At 44.9% G+C, this 17284-nt stretch overlaps 1 protein-coding gene across 35 annotated transcripts in view; it reads left to right on the forward strand.

The window, feature by feature from the left end:
- TCF7L2 (transcription factor 7 like 2) overlaps positions 1-17284 on the forward strand; it is a 197337-nt gene that overhangs the window by 75003 nt on the left and 105050 nt on the right. For all 35 annotated transcript variants that reach the window (XM_059398611.1, XM_059398612.1, XM_059398590.1 and 32 more), the window contains one exon: positions 1253-1354. In XM_059398611.1, the coding sequence (XP_059254594.1) occupies positions 1253-1354 (102 nt within the window). The remainder of the gene's footprint in view (positions 1-1252; positions 1355-17284) is intronic.

Below are 17284 nucleotides of genomic sequence, written 5' to 3' on the forward strand. Positions count from 1 at the left end.
CTAAACATTGCGTCCTCAGTTCTGTTCAGTTTTCTGAAGTTTTCCTGAGTAAAATTGGTGTGATGTCACCCACAAAGTGAAATGTTTTGGTGTTGCTTATACGTGTGCTAAGTATCTCTGTGACTGAGCAAGCCACCTCACCTCACATTTTCTTGTTTGTGCAGTAGGGAGTTGGGTCAGTTGATTGTTCAAGTCCTTCTGAAAGCTGACGTATCACTTGTGACAGAAATAACTTCCTTTTCCTTGTGCCATGTATTTTCCACCTCAGAGAGGAGTGGTGATAGACGTCGTTGGCTTATACCTTTAACTTAATTTCTGTGGTAAATTTGTGCATATTTAAGAATTTTCTCAGGCCTTTAAGATGAATGTATAATTTGCACTATGTCCTATTTGTACATCTTTTCCTGAGAAGTATTTTTTTTTCAAAGATTTATTTATTTATTTGAGAGAGAGCATGAGCAAGCAGGGAAGGGGCAGGGGAAGAGAGGATCTCAAGTAGGCTCCCCGCTGAGTGTGGAGCCCAGCATGGGGCTTGATCTCAAGACCCTGATGTCTTACTATTTTTTTGACCTAAGCCAAAACCAAACATTGGACACTTAATGGACTAAGCCACCCAGGTGCCCTGAGAAGTAGTTTTGTTTTATAAGCTTTTGGGTTGGATGAGGAATTCCATCCTCAACTACTGGGGAAGTTTCTACTAAAGGACAGTCGCACGTGTATGTATGTACACTCAACTTTGAAGTATAGGATGATGGCATTTTAGAGGTGAAGGTCACTCAAAGAGCAGATCTGGAATTGGTGGTCTCCTAGACACCTCCGGCTGGAGACTCTGGTTTGCTTTTTTCCTTTGAAAGGCCTCTGTTCGCTCCCTTCTTGTCTCTCCCGCATCTCTATGTTTCCCTCTACACGAGGCAGGATTAATGAAATCCTGTAACTTGGAGCCAGCCTGACGTTTGATTGCAAAGACCAAACTCTACTTGCTGATAGTATTGATGTTCTAGAAACACACCTGTTGAACATGAGCTCTAATCTAAGGAAGAACCTGTTGGTGTGGCATGACTTTTCTGTTGATGTTGTTGTTATTTGCATGCTTTTAAAAAATTTTTTAAAGTTTATTCAGTGTTGTTATTTGCATGTCCTTATAAGTTACTCATCTGTGTATCAGGCATCCCAGGAGTGATGTCTTGGGATAGCGGTTTTGCGTTTCTTTTCTAAACTCATTTGCCACATTCATTTTGTTTCCTTCCTCCAGTATCTCCAGATGAAATGGCCACTGCTTGATGTCCAGGCGGGGACCCTCCAGAGCAGACAAGCCCTCAAGGATGCCCGCTCTCCGTCGCCGGCACACATTGTCGTAAGTGACCTTATAAAGGCATTTGCTTCCTTTACTGGGGGGAGATGAAGAAAATATTCTTTTGTTGATAACAGCCGTTGTTTATCCATTTTTCTCTCTTTAAAAAAATATATTTTTGGAATAGTCTTGGATATGGCTTATATCTAGAAGATATTTGTTTTCTGGTATTGGATCTTAGTGATTGTTATGCACCCGGAAATTTTCCAGGTCTTTCCACCACTCCTTCCTCCTGGTGTTGGGTTAGTCTAGCCTTGTGGTCTCCAGTTAATGGGACACTATCACCATGGTTTGGGGGAGACTGGAGATGGTGCCAAAGCAATTTAAGAAAAAACAACCTCAGATCCGTTTCTGAAAAACTCATTTAGCGGAGGTGAATTGCAGAAGAGGGAATTAGAAAATTCAAAAGGGAAGCGCTGGATTTGAGACTTTCCAATCCTCCCCACCCAAATTTATGTTAATTGTTGGAAAGTAACATTCTACGTTAACATCAGCAAAATTTTATCTGGACTGATTGATTGTAAAGGGAGAGAAGAAATGAATTTGGAAAGGCTTAAGTTAAACTTAATATGTACGTCCATGGCTTTGAGAGCCTGTGGGTTTAACAAAGGAAACATTTGTTTTTACTAGTGAGAGACTACAACATAGAGTATATGTCTACATATATTTTTAATGTACATTTGGATTTTGTAGGCTATGAAAGTGGAATTTATAAATTAACCTCTTGAGAAGATGGCTCAGTATTAGAATATTCTCTTCTGTATATTTATATCATGAGCTGGACTTCATACTTTTGAAATAATTAATGGGAGACACATTTTTATAACGAATGTATGACAGGTAGAATTATGCAAAGGATGAAATAATTCATATATTTTTTATTTAAGTACCACAAAATGTTACCCATTAATCTATTTTGCCTCGATGTTACTTGTAATTTCTAAAAATGGCAAAATGATTTTCTTAAGTAGAAAAATCTTAAGACGCATTGTGTCAGATTTCAGGCTCACTGCCTCCTTATTTTGTAGCTTGGTGTAATTGAGTATATATTACTTAATGAATTATGCCTCTGTTATATGAATATTAAATATACGTGTGTGTGTGTGTATTACAAAGTGATTTATTTCCGTTAAACCACATCTTGAGTCATTGTGTGTGAAAATGTTCTACAAATTCTTATGTTATAAATGAGGCACAGAGCAAGGTTGACATTTTCCCAGAAGCTTCCTCCTTCCCCCAAGCCTGTAGAAACACGGATACTCATGGTGACACACACTCCTCCAATGTCAAGATTTCAGGGCTGGAAGCGACCTTAGATCATCTCGCCCCCACCTGCTCTCAGAAAAGGAAACAGGCCCAGAGATGCCCTGAGTGAATTGCCCAACGTCACACGCTGAGTTAGTGGCCAGAGCGAGGATGGGACCCAGTTCTCGGCTCCTCTCCCGGGGCCTCGTAGCTTGTTCTTTCCTAAGGGAGTAGAAAGTCACTTCTCTGTGACTGGTTCTGTTCCGTGAACTATAAATTGGGTCATCATCAGGGGTAGCGTCCCAGATGACGGGATATTGTCGGTTTGGGTTTCTGATGCAGGTTTCTCTGAGAAACGTGAATGCCATATAAAAACCATTTTAGTCATATACAAAGATTTTTAAAAAGTGCGAGAGTTACCGTGTCCTGGAGGGTAAAACGAGGAAGCACGTCTTTTTCACTTTTCCTGCCTCCCTGCATTTCCCATTGTGTGTCCAGGCTTTGAAATTTATTTCTCTGCTTTTGGAAATGCTTGGCAGGGCTGCACTTTTTTTTTTTTTTTTTTTTTTTAAAGCTACAGAGAAAGGATGTTATCTTTAAAATCTCTTGGAGGCTTTTTTTTTTCTCTTTGAGAGGAGAGAACGTGCCAATCTTAGAAGTGGTTCAGAGTGGACACAGCCCCCTGTGGGGGTGGATGGAGGTTGCGGATGGCTCTGGTGACCATCGCCCAAGGGTGAGGTTGGGGCTTCTCCGCCTTGAGAGCGCCCCTCTAGAGAGCCCACAGGACCTGTTGGCCCGGTGTAAACCCTAAGTACTTATTTTCATGTTTAGAAATGAACAATCTGAGGAGATGGAAAGACTTTTTGTCCAGAGCCAGTGTGGATTTTGGCCAGGGCAGCTCAAGGGGACTCAGGTTCCTTCATCCTCTGCTGTCTTAGGAGGCGTGTTTTCCACAGCCGCCACTCCGAGCCACACTGCAGATGGAGTGTCCCAGGGAGCCACAACTCCTTGTCCCAAGGAGCCACAACTGGCAACTGCAACTTCTTTCTGCTGTGCTCCTGGGGGCCTGGGGAATGGCCATTGCGTAGAGTTTCTAGGCTGTGGAGGAGGGCGGACTCTGGGAGTGGGGCAGAGCCATCAGCTGGGTTAAAAGGAAACCAAATTTGTGGCAACTGAATGGTGTCTTCCGTGACACGGATTAGCCCCGTAATTGTGCAGTTCTGCAGTCTTCACCTGGCACTAAGGGGTGAGGAGGCGGAACTGGAGGGGGCGGGGTTGGTAGAGGGAGATGGGCAGGTCAGGCTGGAGAAAGAAAGGCTGTGTTCGCTGACCTCTGCACCCATCTAGTGGTCCCATACAGTTTGGGGACTAGAGGAGTCCTACACCTTGGGACTACGAATGGATAATCCCCTTTTCACTGGGCATAAGGCAGTGCGTCAGCTAAAATCAATCTGGCAGGCACAGCATGTCTGTATTTATAAAGGGCCCATTCTGGACGATGGCTCATGGGTCATTTGGGTCTGTGTATAGCTCAGCCTTGGCCCATAGAGCCTGGGTTGTATCCTGCTCTGCTGGTGGATGGCTAACTCTCCTCCACACCCTGGGCTCTTCTGCTCATTTTGTTTTTCCTTCTCTTAAAGAAAACGTCCCATCACGCCGTTTCATCAGACATGTTTCAAAATAATTGTCTAAGGATTGCTTCCTAGTTTCTCCGAAATTTGGGCTTATTGTAATTTCTGGGCCAAGTTATTTCATAATTATTTCTAATGTTTTCTTTTGAAACTAGAGAAGTGTTCAGTGTTTGTTAATAATCATTAGAGACTGTGACTACCATCAGTTCCTAAGAAAATAACTTTCTCTAGTACCCATTTGGGGCAGAATTTTCACATGGGGATTTAAACTAAAGCTCTTTGTCAGAATATTTTAACCTAGATTTTTTTTTTTTTTAATGTGGTACATAGGTTACCACATTATAAAAAAGTAGATGTGCAGAATAAATATTTTTAACAAATAGAGTTTAATTGATCAAATAATATTTAAATTAAGAAACAAGCCCCACAAATTTTAGTCACTGTAATGGGTAGGGCATCTTGTTTATTAGAAGGCAGCGGTTCCTAGTGTGTGTTCAGAAGAGAGAGGAAATTATCCCCCAGGATGATATCTTGAATTTTTTTTTTTTTTTAACCAGCCACAAAAATAAGAATTTACACAACAGATCCATCTCTCCCTCCATTTCTTTTACTTTCTCTCTCCTCCTACTTCCCTCCCCACACCCCTGAGAAATTCAGGTTCTAGGATCCTCTCCCCTCCAGGCCCATTTTCTAAGTCACATAACTAGCTCCTATTTCATTCTCTGTGGTGTTTTAAGTTTATATTTCTTTGTGTCCTGGCCCATCCCTCCCCAACCCCTGCCGTGAGGGCCAAGCGGTCTGGTTGTGCTAAGTGGTGGTGCTGGAGTCTTGGCGCACTTGCCTTCAGCAGTCCATAAGCTGTGGGGTTAGGAGGCACCGTGTCCACCCACACCACCTCCAGTATCTTTGCTATACAAAGACTTTCATTTAATTTCCTTCGTACCCAGCAAAAAAAAGATTCTGTACCAAAAGTGGTGGTATTTTTGTGTAGTCTGTATCTTACAAGATGGCAAAAAGCTTCAAAAGTTCCTGCCATTTTATCTTGGGGGCTTCTTTTTGAAGTTGATGTGGAATTTTACCTTGGGGTGAATTTCTAGTTGTTCCTGGTCTTATGTGTCTTGTTGTGTAACGAGCTTTGAGGTATGGGATAAGAAAGCAATCTGTATCCCGAGGAGCAAGGCCTGCTGACCGCGGTGGTGGACTTTTTCGTTGTCGTTGTTGTTATTGCTTAAATGCTGGAAGAGGGCAGAAAACTTATGAAATACAGCGTGATGGGTGAGCCGCGGACAGGGTCTCTGCTGGCCTGCGTTGAGCATTTTCAAGTAAGTTCAGAGGGCATGGTGAGACTTGTGCTTTTTGTGTCTGAAGAGTTTGGGGGAAGGAGCACCTATTCATAGTCAGTAAGAAAAACTACTTTGAGAACATCCTGTTGGTTATTCAGTACTTGTGGATGTCTCGATGGATTCTGTGGCCTGGGCTGTATACTCGCATCTGATCCTTGAAGCGCTTGTTGGCTGTTGTGCTATGTGCTGGGAGGTTCTGTGCTGGATGCTGAAGCCCAGCAAAACCATCATAGCCCCCACCTGTGCCAGGGTCTGGTGGGAGTAGAGGTCCTGGGATGGTGTGACAGGGACATGAGATTTCCACTGAGACGTTGGTGGGATTACAGGCTGGGACAATTGCCTGAGGAACTGATATTTAAAAGGAGATGTTCAAGGATCAATTAGAGTTAGCCAGATAAAGGGATGAGAGAAGGAATGGGTGGGAGATGGGAGAACATTCCAGGCAGAAGGCAAACCATGTATGAAGTTCCTAAAAGGAAAAAGACCTTGGCTGTGGGAGAAGAGGAAAGCCAGCTACAATGTCTACAGGTCTTGAGGGATGAGGGAGAATGGCCTGGGGTGGGATATGGTAAGAATTTGGTGTTTGTGATTCTAACCATCCGGGGAAGTCCATGAGTGGTCTGGCTTGTGTTAAACTGCTGGCTGCGGGGATAATGGTGAGGTTCACAAATTCGGAGGGAACAGCGGCAGAATTTGCCTGTGGGTCGCATGGTGGCATTGAGGGAGAAGGAAGAGTCAAAGGTAGGTGAGTGGGGATGCTGCTCAGTGACTGGGGCAAGTTTGTGGTGGGAGAGTTGTATTTTCTTTTTTCACTTTTATTTTTTTTACCTTTTTAAAGGATGTAACTGACATGTAACATTGTATTAGGAGGTAAGTGACATATAACATTGTATGAGTTTAAGGTATACAGTGTTGATTTGAGACAGTTACATATTGAAACATGATTACCATCTGAGGGTTAGCTAATACCCCATCGTGTAATTACCATTTCTTTCTTGCTGTGAGAGCATGTGAGAGCGATTCTCTAGGCAGCTCAAGTATATAATGATCGTTCTCATGATGTACATTAGATTCCCAGAACTTACTCATTTTGTAACTGGAAGTTGGTACTCTCTGACCAACATCTCCCCATGTCTGCCACCTCCCAGCCCCTGGAAACCACTGCTTCACTCTGTTTCTGTAAGTTCAGCTTTTTTTTTTTTTTTTTTTTTTAAGATGCCACGTATAAGTGATAGCATCAAGTATTTGTCTTTAACTTATTTCACTTAGTGTCATATCTTCAGGATCCATCCACGTAGTCACAAAAGGCAGGATTTCTTTCTTTCTTATGGCCCAATAATATTGCATTGTATGAATATATGCCACTTTAAAAAAAAAAATCCATTTATCTGTTGATGGACAGCTAGGTTGTTTCAGTGTCTTGTGAATAATGCTGCCGCAAACATGGGAGTGCAAATATCTCTTTGAGGTCCTGCTTTCATTTTCTTTGGGTATCTACCCAGAAGTAGAGTTGCTGGATCAAAGAGTAGCTCCATTTTTAATTTTTTGAGGAATCTCAGTACTGTTTTCCATAATAGCTGTACCCAGTTCTGTCCCCACCAACAGTTCACAGGGTCACCTTTTCCCATATTCCAGCAGCACTTGTCATCTCTTGTCTTTTGGCAACAGCCTTTCCGACAGGTGTGAGGTGGTGTCTCCTTGTGCATTTCTCTGATGATTAGTGATATTGAACAGCTTTTCATGTACCTGTTGGTATATTTCAGGTACTGTCTCTGGAAGAAGGTCTTCAGTTCAAGAGTTGCCTTTTTATAGAGATTCAGATACTAGGTTTCATGACCCCCATAGCAATATGAAATGAGAACCATCTGAACTTTTAATTAGTCCCTTAAAAGTAACGTCAATGATCCGTTAAATTTATATTTATTTAGAATATATTTAGGGTATGGTAGAGAATTCTCCTTCTCCCAAATTTGGGTAAGTCGCTTTTATTGGTCTTTCGGTTGGCCTTGGATTTACCGTCGCTCAATCATGGATTCATTCCCCGATTCCCCGAAATACTTAGTGCTTGCTTACTGTGCGGGAACAAGCATTCTAGACCTCGGGAGAGAGCAGAGTCGATGACGAAGGATTCTAACAATAAAAGCAGATCAGCCGGTCACGTGTCCTACGTGCCAGGCATTGTTCTAGGTGCTTCACAGATGTTCCGTGATCCCTATTTCACAGAGGAGGAAGTAGGCACAGGGTGGTTAAGTGGGAGTCAGGATGTGAGACAGGGCAGCCGGAGCGTGCCCTCCTCTCAGCCCCTGACCACAATGATGGTGAGGAAAGATGAGCAGACAGGCAGAGTGTGGTGTGCCCAGCGCTGCTGCTGGTGGAGGGTGGGCGGTGGCACCAGGAGCCAGACGGGGCGGGCATGGCTCAGGGAGAATCCACTGGTGCCACTGGACAGTGGGACAAGAGGTTGGTTAGGGTTCGGAGTCGGTGTCCTTGGAGTGGGTACTGCAAAGGTGGGGGCTGACACATTGTGGGCAGGGAGGCACACTGCCCCGGGGCAGGTGAACCTGGGGTCACTTTAGGGTATGAGCTGGTGCCGGTTCCCTGCAAGCTTTTCCCCGTGCAGCATGTCTGTTCCCTTCATTGCGTATATACTTTTCCCTTGGTTTGTCTTTTTCCCCATTTATCTGTGACTCAGCCAGACTTTCTAGAATATTTGGCATGTGTTTCCTAGCAGCAGCTGAGTCACAGCTTTCCCATTTCACAGACGGAACTGTGGTAAGGGCGTGTATTTTGTCTGAGGATCTGAAGCGAGCGGGTGAGCACTGCAAAAACACGACTGTTTTTGAAGAGAGCTGTGAGTGTTTAGTCCTGAGGGGCAGGCCACCAGGGTATCTTTTTTCTGGGAGGAAGTGGTGGAAAGGATCATTTGTGCTCTGAGGAGAGAGTGGAGTAATGCAGCCAAAACAGTCTCTAGTTGAAAGTCCAAGCTTCCTTCTCTCTTTCCAGAAAATTCTCTATGATGAGGAATTCTGAAGTTCCTGAGGTTTGAGTTGATGGTGCGACAGCTGAGCGCCGTGGCTATGGAAAATATTCAACCCGGGAGGATTGTGTAAGCTTGGTTGTGTCCCCTTCAGATTAGAATCACGGAGAGTTTCACAACCTGCCATCACATGTCCTGTCTCCCACTGCTTTCCCTTCTGTTGCTGGATCACTGTCCAGCAGTGGTCTGTTGGCTGCAGTGCTCCTGAGCTCAGAGATGGGGCATTTCCTCTGGGTGGACCATTTCCTCTGGGGTCACCATGGGCCCTTAGAATTCTGACTTTCTGTTGTGCCGAAGGGTCTCTCCTTGAAATGCCCACTCCTGGACGTGTGTTTTTTTAATCCCATTGTTCTGCTCGGGCTCTGGGTACCGATCTTGGAAATTTGAAGGTGACTATTGTACATTCTTCCTTCAGGACCGAATCTTCTGTTCTAGATTACCCTCCATTGTAATTCACATCTTCAGTGACTGATCCTCAGCTATTTAAGGATGGGGATTTCAACCTTTCCATTAAAACACACAAAAAAAACAAACCTTACCCCTAAAGCCAGTGAAATTAATGCTACGATGCCACTTTCCTCATTCATAAAATTTGTGTTCATTATAGACAGCTTGGAAACTGGCCCATAATCTTGCCACTCAGAGATTACATTGTGAATAATTTGGCGTATTTGGTATATTTGCTCCTAAGACTTTTTCCCGAGCGTATTAATATTTCTGTTTGTTGTTAACATTCTTGAGCTTTATAGTAGTGCTCAATATTTGCGGCCTTGTACTATTTATTTAAAAGGAAAATTGCTGTAATGAATAAGCACTTACCCATGTCATTAAAATTCTCAAGTATTTTTAATGATCGCAGAGCAGCCCCTCATATGCTTGTATACCCATTTGCTTAATCAGTGCCACATTGTTGGGCCTTTCGAGTATCCTGTGCCTTTTGTTTCTGCTATTCTATGTAATCCTGTGATGAACATCTTTGCCCATAAATCGTTGTGCCATCCTTCCCCCCCTGCCCCCCGCCCTGTTCCTTTATCATTTCATAGGACTGATTCTTAGGAAGACAGGTAAAAGAGAACAAAATTTAAAACTCTCTTGATAGATAGCCACAAATATTTTCCAGAAAGGTCTCAGTTTTTACAGTTATCAGCATGCAGGAGAGTTAGATTTACTATGATCAGAGTGCTTTTAAGTGGGGAATTTAACAAAAGAAAAAGTTCAGGCTTTCCTCGAAGAATGTTACCTGAACTCCACTGAGCTCCGGAAAAAAGACCCAACCAAGCCATTCACCTTGTCTTTCCCAAGACCTCCACCTTCAGCATGGGGAAAAACAAGATTGCTTCTTAAATAATTGGAGGCTTTAAAGTCAGCTGACATTAGCTGACATTATCAAGGTTTTATATAATTATATATATTTATTTTTGAGAGCTCACACTGTAACCTTTAATTTTTTATTTTATTTTATTTTTTTCAATTAACAATCCAGATAACAAATGGAGATCCATCCATACCTGTGTAATTCTACCTCCTTCTTTTTTAAACTGCTGCATGGTATTCTGTATTATATGCATATCACTGGTTAATCAGTTTGCCAATTGATGAGCAATTACATTTTCAGTTAAGTACTCTTTTGTTTTAAAAAAGATTTTGTTTTTGCACTTGTGAGAGAGCAGGCACAACAGCACAAGGGAGAAGTAGATTCCCAGTAGAGCTGGGAGCCCCCACGTGGGGCTCGATCCCAGGACCTGAGCTAAAGGCAGATGCTCAACCAACTGAGCCACCCAGGCATCCTTTTTAGGTGCAGCTTATTAGTTCCCTGAATCTGTGCTGCACCTTTAGGGCAATTTTAGAGGTCTTGGAGGATACTTTTATAATTTCAAATAACTGTACAGTTCTTTAATTAGTTTGTTTTTCTTTTGTTGTTTTTTTAGGTTTTAGTATCCTTTTTTTTAAGTGGCATATTATTGGGCAGATATTTATGAAATATTTAATGCTGTGTCTGAACTCGGTCAGGAATACGACTTCTGGGGCCACCTGGCTGGTGGAGCACGGGCCTCTTGATCTCGGTTTAAGCCCCATGTTGGATGTAGAGATTACTTCAAAATAAAATCTTTAAAAACAAGAAACGGGGAATACGCTTCTGGATTATGTCTCTAGGAAAGCATACGGACTTGTCAAAGATGTTACTTATTGCTGTGTTTAAGATCACAGTGCATGCCAGGCCGACCGCCTCTGATCATCCTTGACCATTTCTCAATGCTGTGTCTTGTGCTTGGGGGAAAAGTCTTTGGCAGCTCTGGGCTCGCGTTTCCTGACATTGGTCTCACCGAGTGTTAATAAGGTTACTGGAAAAAGGGTTCCCTCCTAAAATAGGTTTAGGGAAGCACTGGTTATGCACAGTCAGCGAGCTTCTTTAGGGCAGGATCTTGAGTCCTCTGGATGCTTGGACACTCGGGGGGGGGCAGTTCTGGACGCTTGCCCGACCCCAGAATGTCCCTCGGCATCTTTAGAGACAGGACTGGAGCAGACCCCGGAAAACTGTTTTAGTTTCAGCACCTTCTCTGTTTACTGAGCGTGGGAGCCCATTTTAAATCAACATGGATCTACTTAGAGTTCAACTCATGGTCTTAGCCTGTGTTTATCTTTCCAGTAAACAAAAGTATTCACTTGGCACCCATCCTGTCCTGCTCGTCACTCCTTGCCTTGTTGATTAACGCTAAGTACGGGCCTCGGGTGTCCAGATTGTAAGTTTCTTGAAGCCAAGGATCCCCATGGTTTCTTTCTTTCCATGTGTTTTCTCCCCCTCCTACTGTGGGGCTTTGTTAATTATGCAGAAAACCAGTTTTGGTGGGGGACATGAGTTGATTTCGTCTGGAATAAGCGTGACTTCATTGTTACCTGAGTGTGCTCAGAGTCCTCCCGGTTAGCACAAGAGCTTGTCCCTGTGTGTTACTTTCTACCTATTGGGGTAGCCTGTTTGGAAGAAGCAGAGTTTGGGGTTGTGACGTTGTACATGGTTGGCAAGTAACTTGATAATCCACCCGTATGCATTCTAGCTTACAAGGGGGCGCGTCGGATCTCCGCTGGTAGGGTTTCTGTCTGTCTCCAGTCTTGACTTAAACTGATTGTTCCTTAGGAATCTTGACATGGCCCGCTGGAACTTTTTACGAGAGTGTCCAGTTGGGAAATCTGGGACTTGATGATTTATTATGGGAAATGGATATGTTCAGCAATGATGTTGTAGGGTACGTGGAGTGACTTTGTGGTTGTCTTGTGAGTGACTTGCAGGTCCGATTTTCATCTCTTTTAATAAATTACTATCGAGGGAAAAACACTTGGGTTTCAGAATTGCCCCTTGGAAGATACTGGGAGTAAGGAGGGGGAGGGGATCCTCGAGGGACTGGGCTGGGAAAGTTTATTGTTAGGTTCATTTTGCATAGAAGGGGGTGAAAGTCCAGTGAGTTGAGCTGAGTTGCCTAGGACTCCAGGGGCAGGAATGGCCACATCCAGATAGTTAATCCAGGTCCTCGCTCCAGCCCCATGCTGCCCTGAGTGCCAGATTCAGCCTCCATTTGGATGCTAAATAGGCATGGGAAAATCAGCAGGTCCAGAGTCCAACTGTTTATTTCCACTCCCTCCCCACCATCAAACCTGTTGCTCTCTGTGTTCAGCGTTGCAGTAAAGATGAACAACATCCACCAATTGCGTCAGCCCCAAACCCTGAAGTGTGTCATTGATGCCTCTTTTGCTTTCACACCCCACATCCGACCCATCTGTCTGTCCTGTGAGCTCATAACCATCTGCATATTATATCAGTTTTTCCTTCAAACCAGTGTGGAGCCAGACCCTTTTCAGCACGCCACCATCACCACGATGACCGTAGTGACTTGCTTGGATGCTGCTGGGGCGTCTGCCCTGGCCTCCTACACTTCTTACCTTTGTGACCTGCCTTCTTCTGTCCTTGGTCCCTATGCTGCATTCCCATACTTGAGTTGGCCTTTTAAATCCTTGGACAGATCCTATCCCCTACCCTTACCGAGAATCTGGAGGATACATTTTGTATTTACTTATCTAACTATCTGTCAGAGCTGGGGGTGGGGAAGAAGTCACAAGCAGGCAGGCAGAGAGAGAGGGGGAAGTGATGTGGGGCTCGATCCCAGGACCCTGAGATCATGACCTGAGCCAAAGGCAGAGGCTTAACCCACTGAGCCACGCAGATGCGCCATTTTGTCTTTTGAAAGAGACCCAGAACAGCTAACAGTAGGCACTTGCCCCGTCTCCCGACTGAAAGGTAGAACTTTGAGATTCAAGGGCCTGGAATGGAGGGTGTGTAAAGCAGTTGGGGCCGGGCACTGGGCATGCTAGGAGTATTGTGTTAGCTGGAGGAGAGAGGGCCGGGGACAAGAGGTGGGCACGTAGACTGAGGGAGCCCCCTTCATTAGCCCTGCGCTCGTGCCGCAGGATGTGGCAGGTGTCTGGGTCTCTGCCCCTGCCCTCCCCTACCCCAACCCCATCAGGACCCAGAGGCTTCCCACTCTACTGCCTCTGAGCCCCGCCCTTCTCCAGAATCCCGCAGTCCTTCCTCCTCCCAGCTGTATCTTGTCTGCCTTTAGAAGCTTGTGAGGAACTCTGGTGTGATGCAATCTGTTCCAGCCTGAGCCTGCTCATGGGTGGATCCCAGCAGTGATTAAGTGCATCAGTGAGGCTTCTCTAATAGGCTTGGATGAGATGGGGTCGCCCTGTATCCAAGGGCGCTTGGGCACAGCATCTTCTTCTTGCTCCCACGGGTTCGAGGTGCCTATTGCCCATTTGTCTCTCAAGGGCATGGTCTGTGTCGCTCAGGGTGAAGAAAGTAGCAAAAGTTTATGAACGCTAGAAGAGGAAGGAAGACATGCCACATCGTATGCCTTGGGACTAGACCATTTCATGGCCCCCAGAGACCATGTTAGGGTCAGGGTGGGGGTTGCCGATTATTGAGACCTGTCTTTGGACCGTACCTCCTGAAGTTAAGCCTCAGGGACACATGTAAGATTCTAAGAGAAGTGTTTTCCCAGCCCTTTCAGCTCAGAGAAGCCAACCTTGTTGGGAGGAGATCGAACATATAAAATCTAAAAAGAGTATCACAGTAACAGAATGGGGACTGTAGCTTGGCAGAAGGACTCCCGGGAGAACCTTCAGGATGATTCAGTTGAAACTCAGGGAAAAATATTTATTTGGAAAGAGGTAGCAGCCCCCTTCAGCCAAAGCGTATAAATGAAGAATTTCTGAAACCCAGAATTGCAATGATCAAGGCAAGGCATTGTCAAAGATCAAACTGGTAAGTTCGACGGGTAGAAACCGTTCCCATGTTTAAAATCCAGCCAAGCATCTCTCTTCCGTTCCTCCTCAAGCCCCTACCCATTCCCACTCTTATGAAGGACTTGATTGATACGCTCTTTATTATCCTTTCTTCTTAAACAATCCAGTTGTTTGCAGATATTGAGAATAATGTCTCTGCACTGACTTTTCCCGTATAAGAAACCAAATGTTAAAAAATGGAGTAGGGTTCTGAACATGGCGTCCTTCTCTGCACCATTGTTTGCTGCTAACAGCATCCTCCTCATCCCCTCAACTATAGGGAAATGATGTCGCCTGCTCTCTTGACCCATGCAGACAGGTGATGGGGCAGAGGGGAAGGTATGTTATTTAAGCAAAGATACTTAGGCTTCTTCAGTAGGCAGAGAGGGTGTAAATCTATGGCTCTTTGCAATGGCCTGGACACACACACACACGCAGGCTTACATGCACACATGCGTGTGTGCACACGCACGTGTGCCGGATAGAGGGTGCTCCCTTGCAGAAGATGAAGATGGCTTGGATGATACCACTTAATCCTTTTAACCAGTTCCAGTCCTGGATTATCCAGTTAGGAAGCCGGTTAGTCGGAGAGGTTTTCTGTTGCTTACAACCCGAGGAATTCCAACTAATAGAGTTTTCAAAGCCTTAGGCTTATAACAAAACCAGTGTTTCTTCTTTTGAGTTTTTAATTCTTTTGAGTTAGAAGTGCTGGAGCATGAACGGATTCTTCCGCTGCTGTGTGTGAATCAGGGACCTGTGGGAGGGGGACCCACTTGCCTTCTTTAGGAATGGGTTGATTTGTACCAGTCTTGAGAGTTGCTTTAAGGGGGGGGACATAGTCTCTACAATTTTCTCCCACAAACAATTTCTAGAGAGAGAGGCTTGTGTGTGTGTGTGTGGGGCTGGGGGAAGCCATTTCCATGGTTTGGTCCTGTGGTCACAGGGGAATTTTGAAAATGAACTTAAGGTATTTTCATAAAATTCCCGTTTTCACATTTTTAGTTTTTCAGTTTTCTGACTCCTTCATAATATATTTTGCCAAAGGCTTTCTTATTTTCTCCGTTCCTAGGGACAATTAAGGAATAACCAGCTAATTAATAGTAGTAAGCACTGCTCTTTTTGTTGCAAGATGTGATAATAACCCACATAAATAAGGAGATGCCGCCGCACCCTCGGTGATCTCCTCTACTTATTAACACTTACTTCTGTTATTTTGGAAGCACTACTTTCTTGTCATGGATAATTGGTGGCAAGCTGAGCATATAGGTGTTTGTTTCTGTGTGATTTTTTGATTATTACAAGTTTACTATTTGGGGAAGGGTCTACCCATTTTCCTTAAAATACCTGTAAGCTACAAAAAGTCTAAGAAGACTCCAAAAGTTTAAAATGATTGCTCCAAAGACTCTGAGCTGAGCGCGGCATTTGCACCCAGACTGCAGTCTGCGTGGGGTCTGCTTGGGACATCGTGCTGAGGGAGGTTCCGAGGCCCCCCATGTCAAGGCTGAAGGAAAGATAATGCATTAATAGATTAATATCTGTCAAGGGTGAGGAAGGATTGAGCAAGGGACGATAGTGGTGTCGCAGCTGTCATTTCTGCTTTAGCCAGTCAGTTTTATGGGGGAGGAAGTGTCAGAAATCGAGCCTCCTATTGGATCTATTGGAGCCCAGGGAAATGTCCATTAAGATGTCACGGTGAACAAGGTTCCTGTGACTCACCACTTAAAAACCAGTTCTAAAAGAAGTGATGGGAAAGAGGAACATTTTTCATCAGAACGACGAACGAGAATGTGTCTAAGCCAGTGACGCTAGGCTTATTAGGAGGTAGTGTGGCTTACCATGTTGACTGATTCCTCCAAGTCCCTCCTGTGGGGGGGGATGCCTCCTCGCTGGCCCTGATTGATAGGTCTTGCAGGACGTGACAGGGACCAAGTGTGACACAGAGATTCCGCCCGCCTTTTGCATATCACATCTGTGAATGTTTGCAGGGTCCATAGTCCTATTTTTTGACAGTTACTAAAAGAAGGGCTCTGCATTGTTCCCTTCCTCCGACCTTAAAATTGGAACTTGCACAGTAAGAAGTCAGAAGAAGGTGATCTCTTTAATGCTCTCTGAGCTTTTTAATTGGGAAGGGGAGGCTTTGTGTTTGTTTGTTGTTTGGGGCATACCTGTGATGACGCTCGTCCTGAGTTACTATCTGCACTCGGAGTCTGGGGCTGATGTGAGATACAAGCAAAGATTCCTGGGCCAGTAATCTCGTGGTTAAGTTTCAGGACGTGATGTGAAAAGTATACCCGTTGAGGCAGTAAGGACCTATGGTGAGTTAGTGCGCGTTTGGACATCTGTGTGGAATAAGTGAGTGAGCAGAGGGCGGGCCGCTGGCTTCGGGAAGTGGGCTGGGGTTCCAGAGGTGGCCAGGACCGCATATGGAGGCCAGCAGGGTTGGGTTTGGCCTAGTATTCTGGTGTCTGGATGCCTATGTGAATTTCCTCCAAAGGTTTTGAGCTGGCAGCATGGAACATGCTGGTTCTGGGGCCAAGGGCGGGGATTGTCGGGATCATGCTAGGCACAGAGTTACGATACCTGAGGCCAGAACCGAAGCCAATGCAAAGGGTTGGGGGACCTTTTTGTCCTGCACTGTCCTGGAGCCTCAGTTCCAACAGAACTGCAAACTGCAAATTAGAGACCCGAGCCTTCCTTGTTCTCTGTCATGCTAGCTCTTCTGTTCCTGGGGTTTTTTTTTTTTTTTTTGCGCTCTCAGACTTAGTCCTGGACTCCACATGTGAAAAGGAACTTAGTAGTTTTCTTGGTGCAAAGCCCTCATTGTGACATTTAAGAAATGGATTCACTGAGGAATGGTGAGAAGTACTCAAGATGATGATAATCCTGGAGGTTTGCTGAGCACTTGTGATTTTACTCTTGTCCTGTTTTGCTCTTCTAAGTAATTTACACGATTGTCCCATTTAATCCCCCAGCACCTTATGAGTTAGCTCTGGTTACTATCCCATTTTACAGATGAAGAAGTGGAAGTGTAGCAGTGTGGGGGGGTGGATGGCATGCCCAAGGTGACTTGGGGTGAAGTTGGAATTTGAATGTGGGGAGCCTGGCCCCAGCGCTGGGGCTCTCACCGATAGGTATTCTGTTGCTTCCCTGGAGAGCCAGCACACAGCCAGGGAGGGGCAGGGTTCCGGATACAACCCAGGCCAGAGGCTGGTGCCCATCAGACTGTCGCACCAGGAAACTCCAGGCCTGTCACGCCTTTGTGATGCTGTTAGTTCCTGTTGAGGAAATGAGGCTTTGTGGATTCCTAGGAGGAGAATGTATGAACTCTTGGCAGAAGAAAGGA

Source organism: Mustela nigripes, chromosome 4 (assembly GCF_022355385.1).
Source record: "Mustela nigripes isolate SB6536 chromosome 4, MUSNIG.SB6536, whole genome shotgun sequence".
NCBI lineage: Eukaryota > Metazoa > Chordata > Mammalia > Carnivora > Mustelidae > Mustela > Mustela nigripes.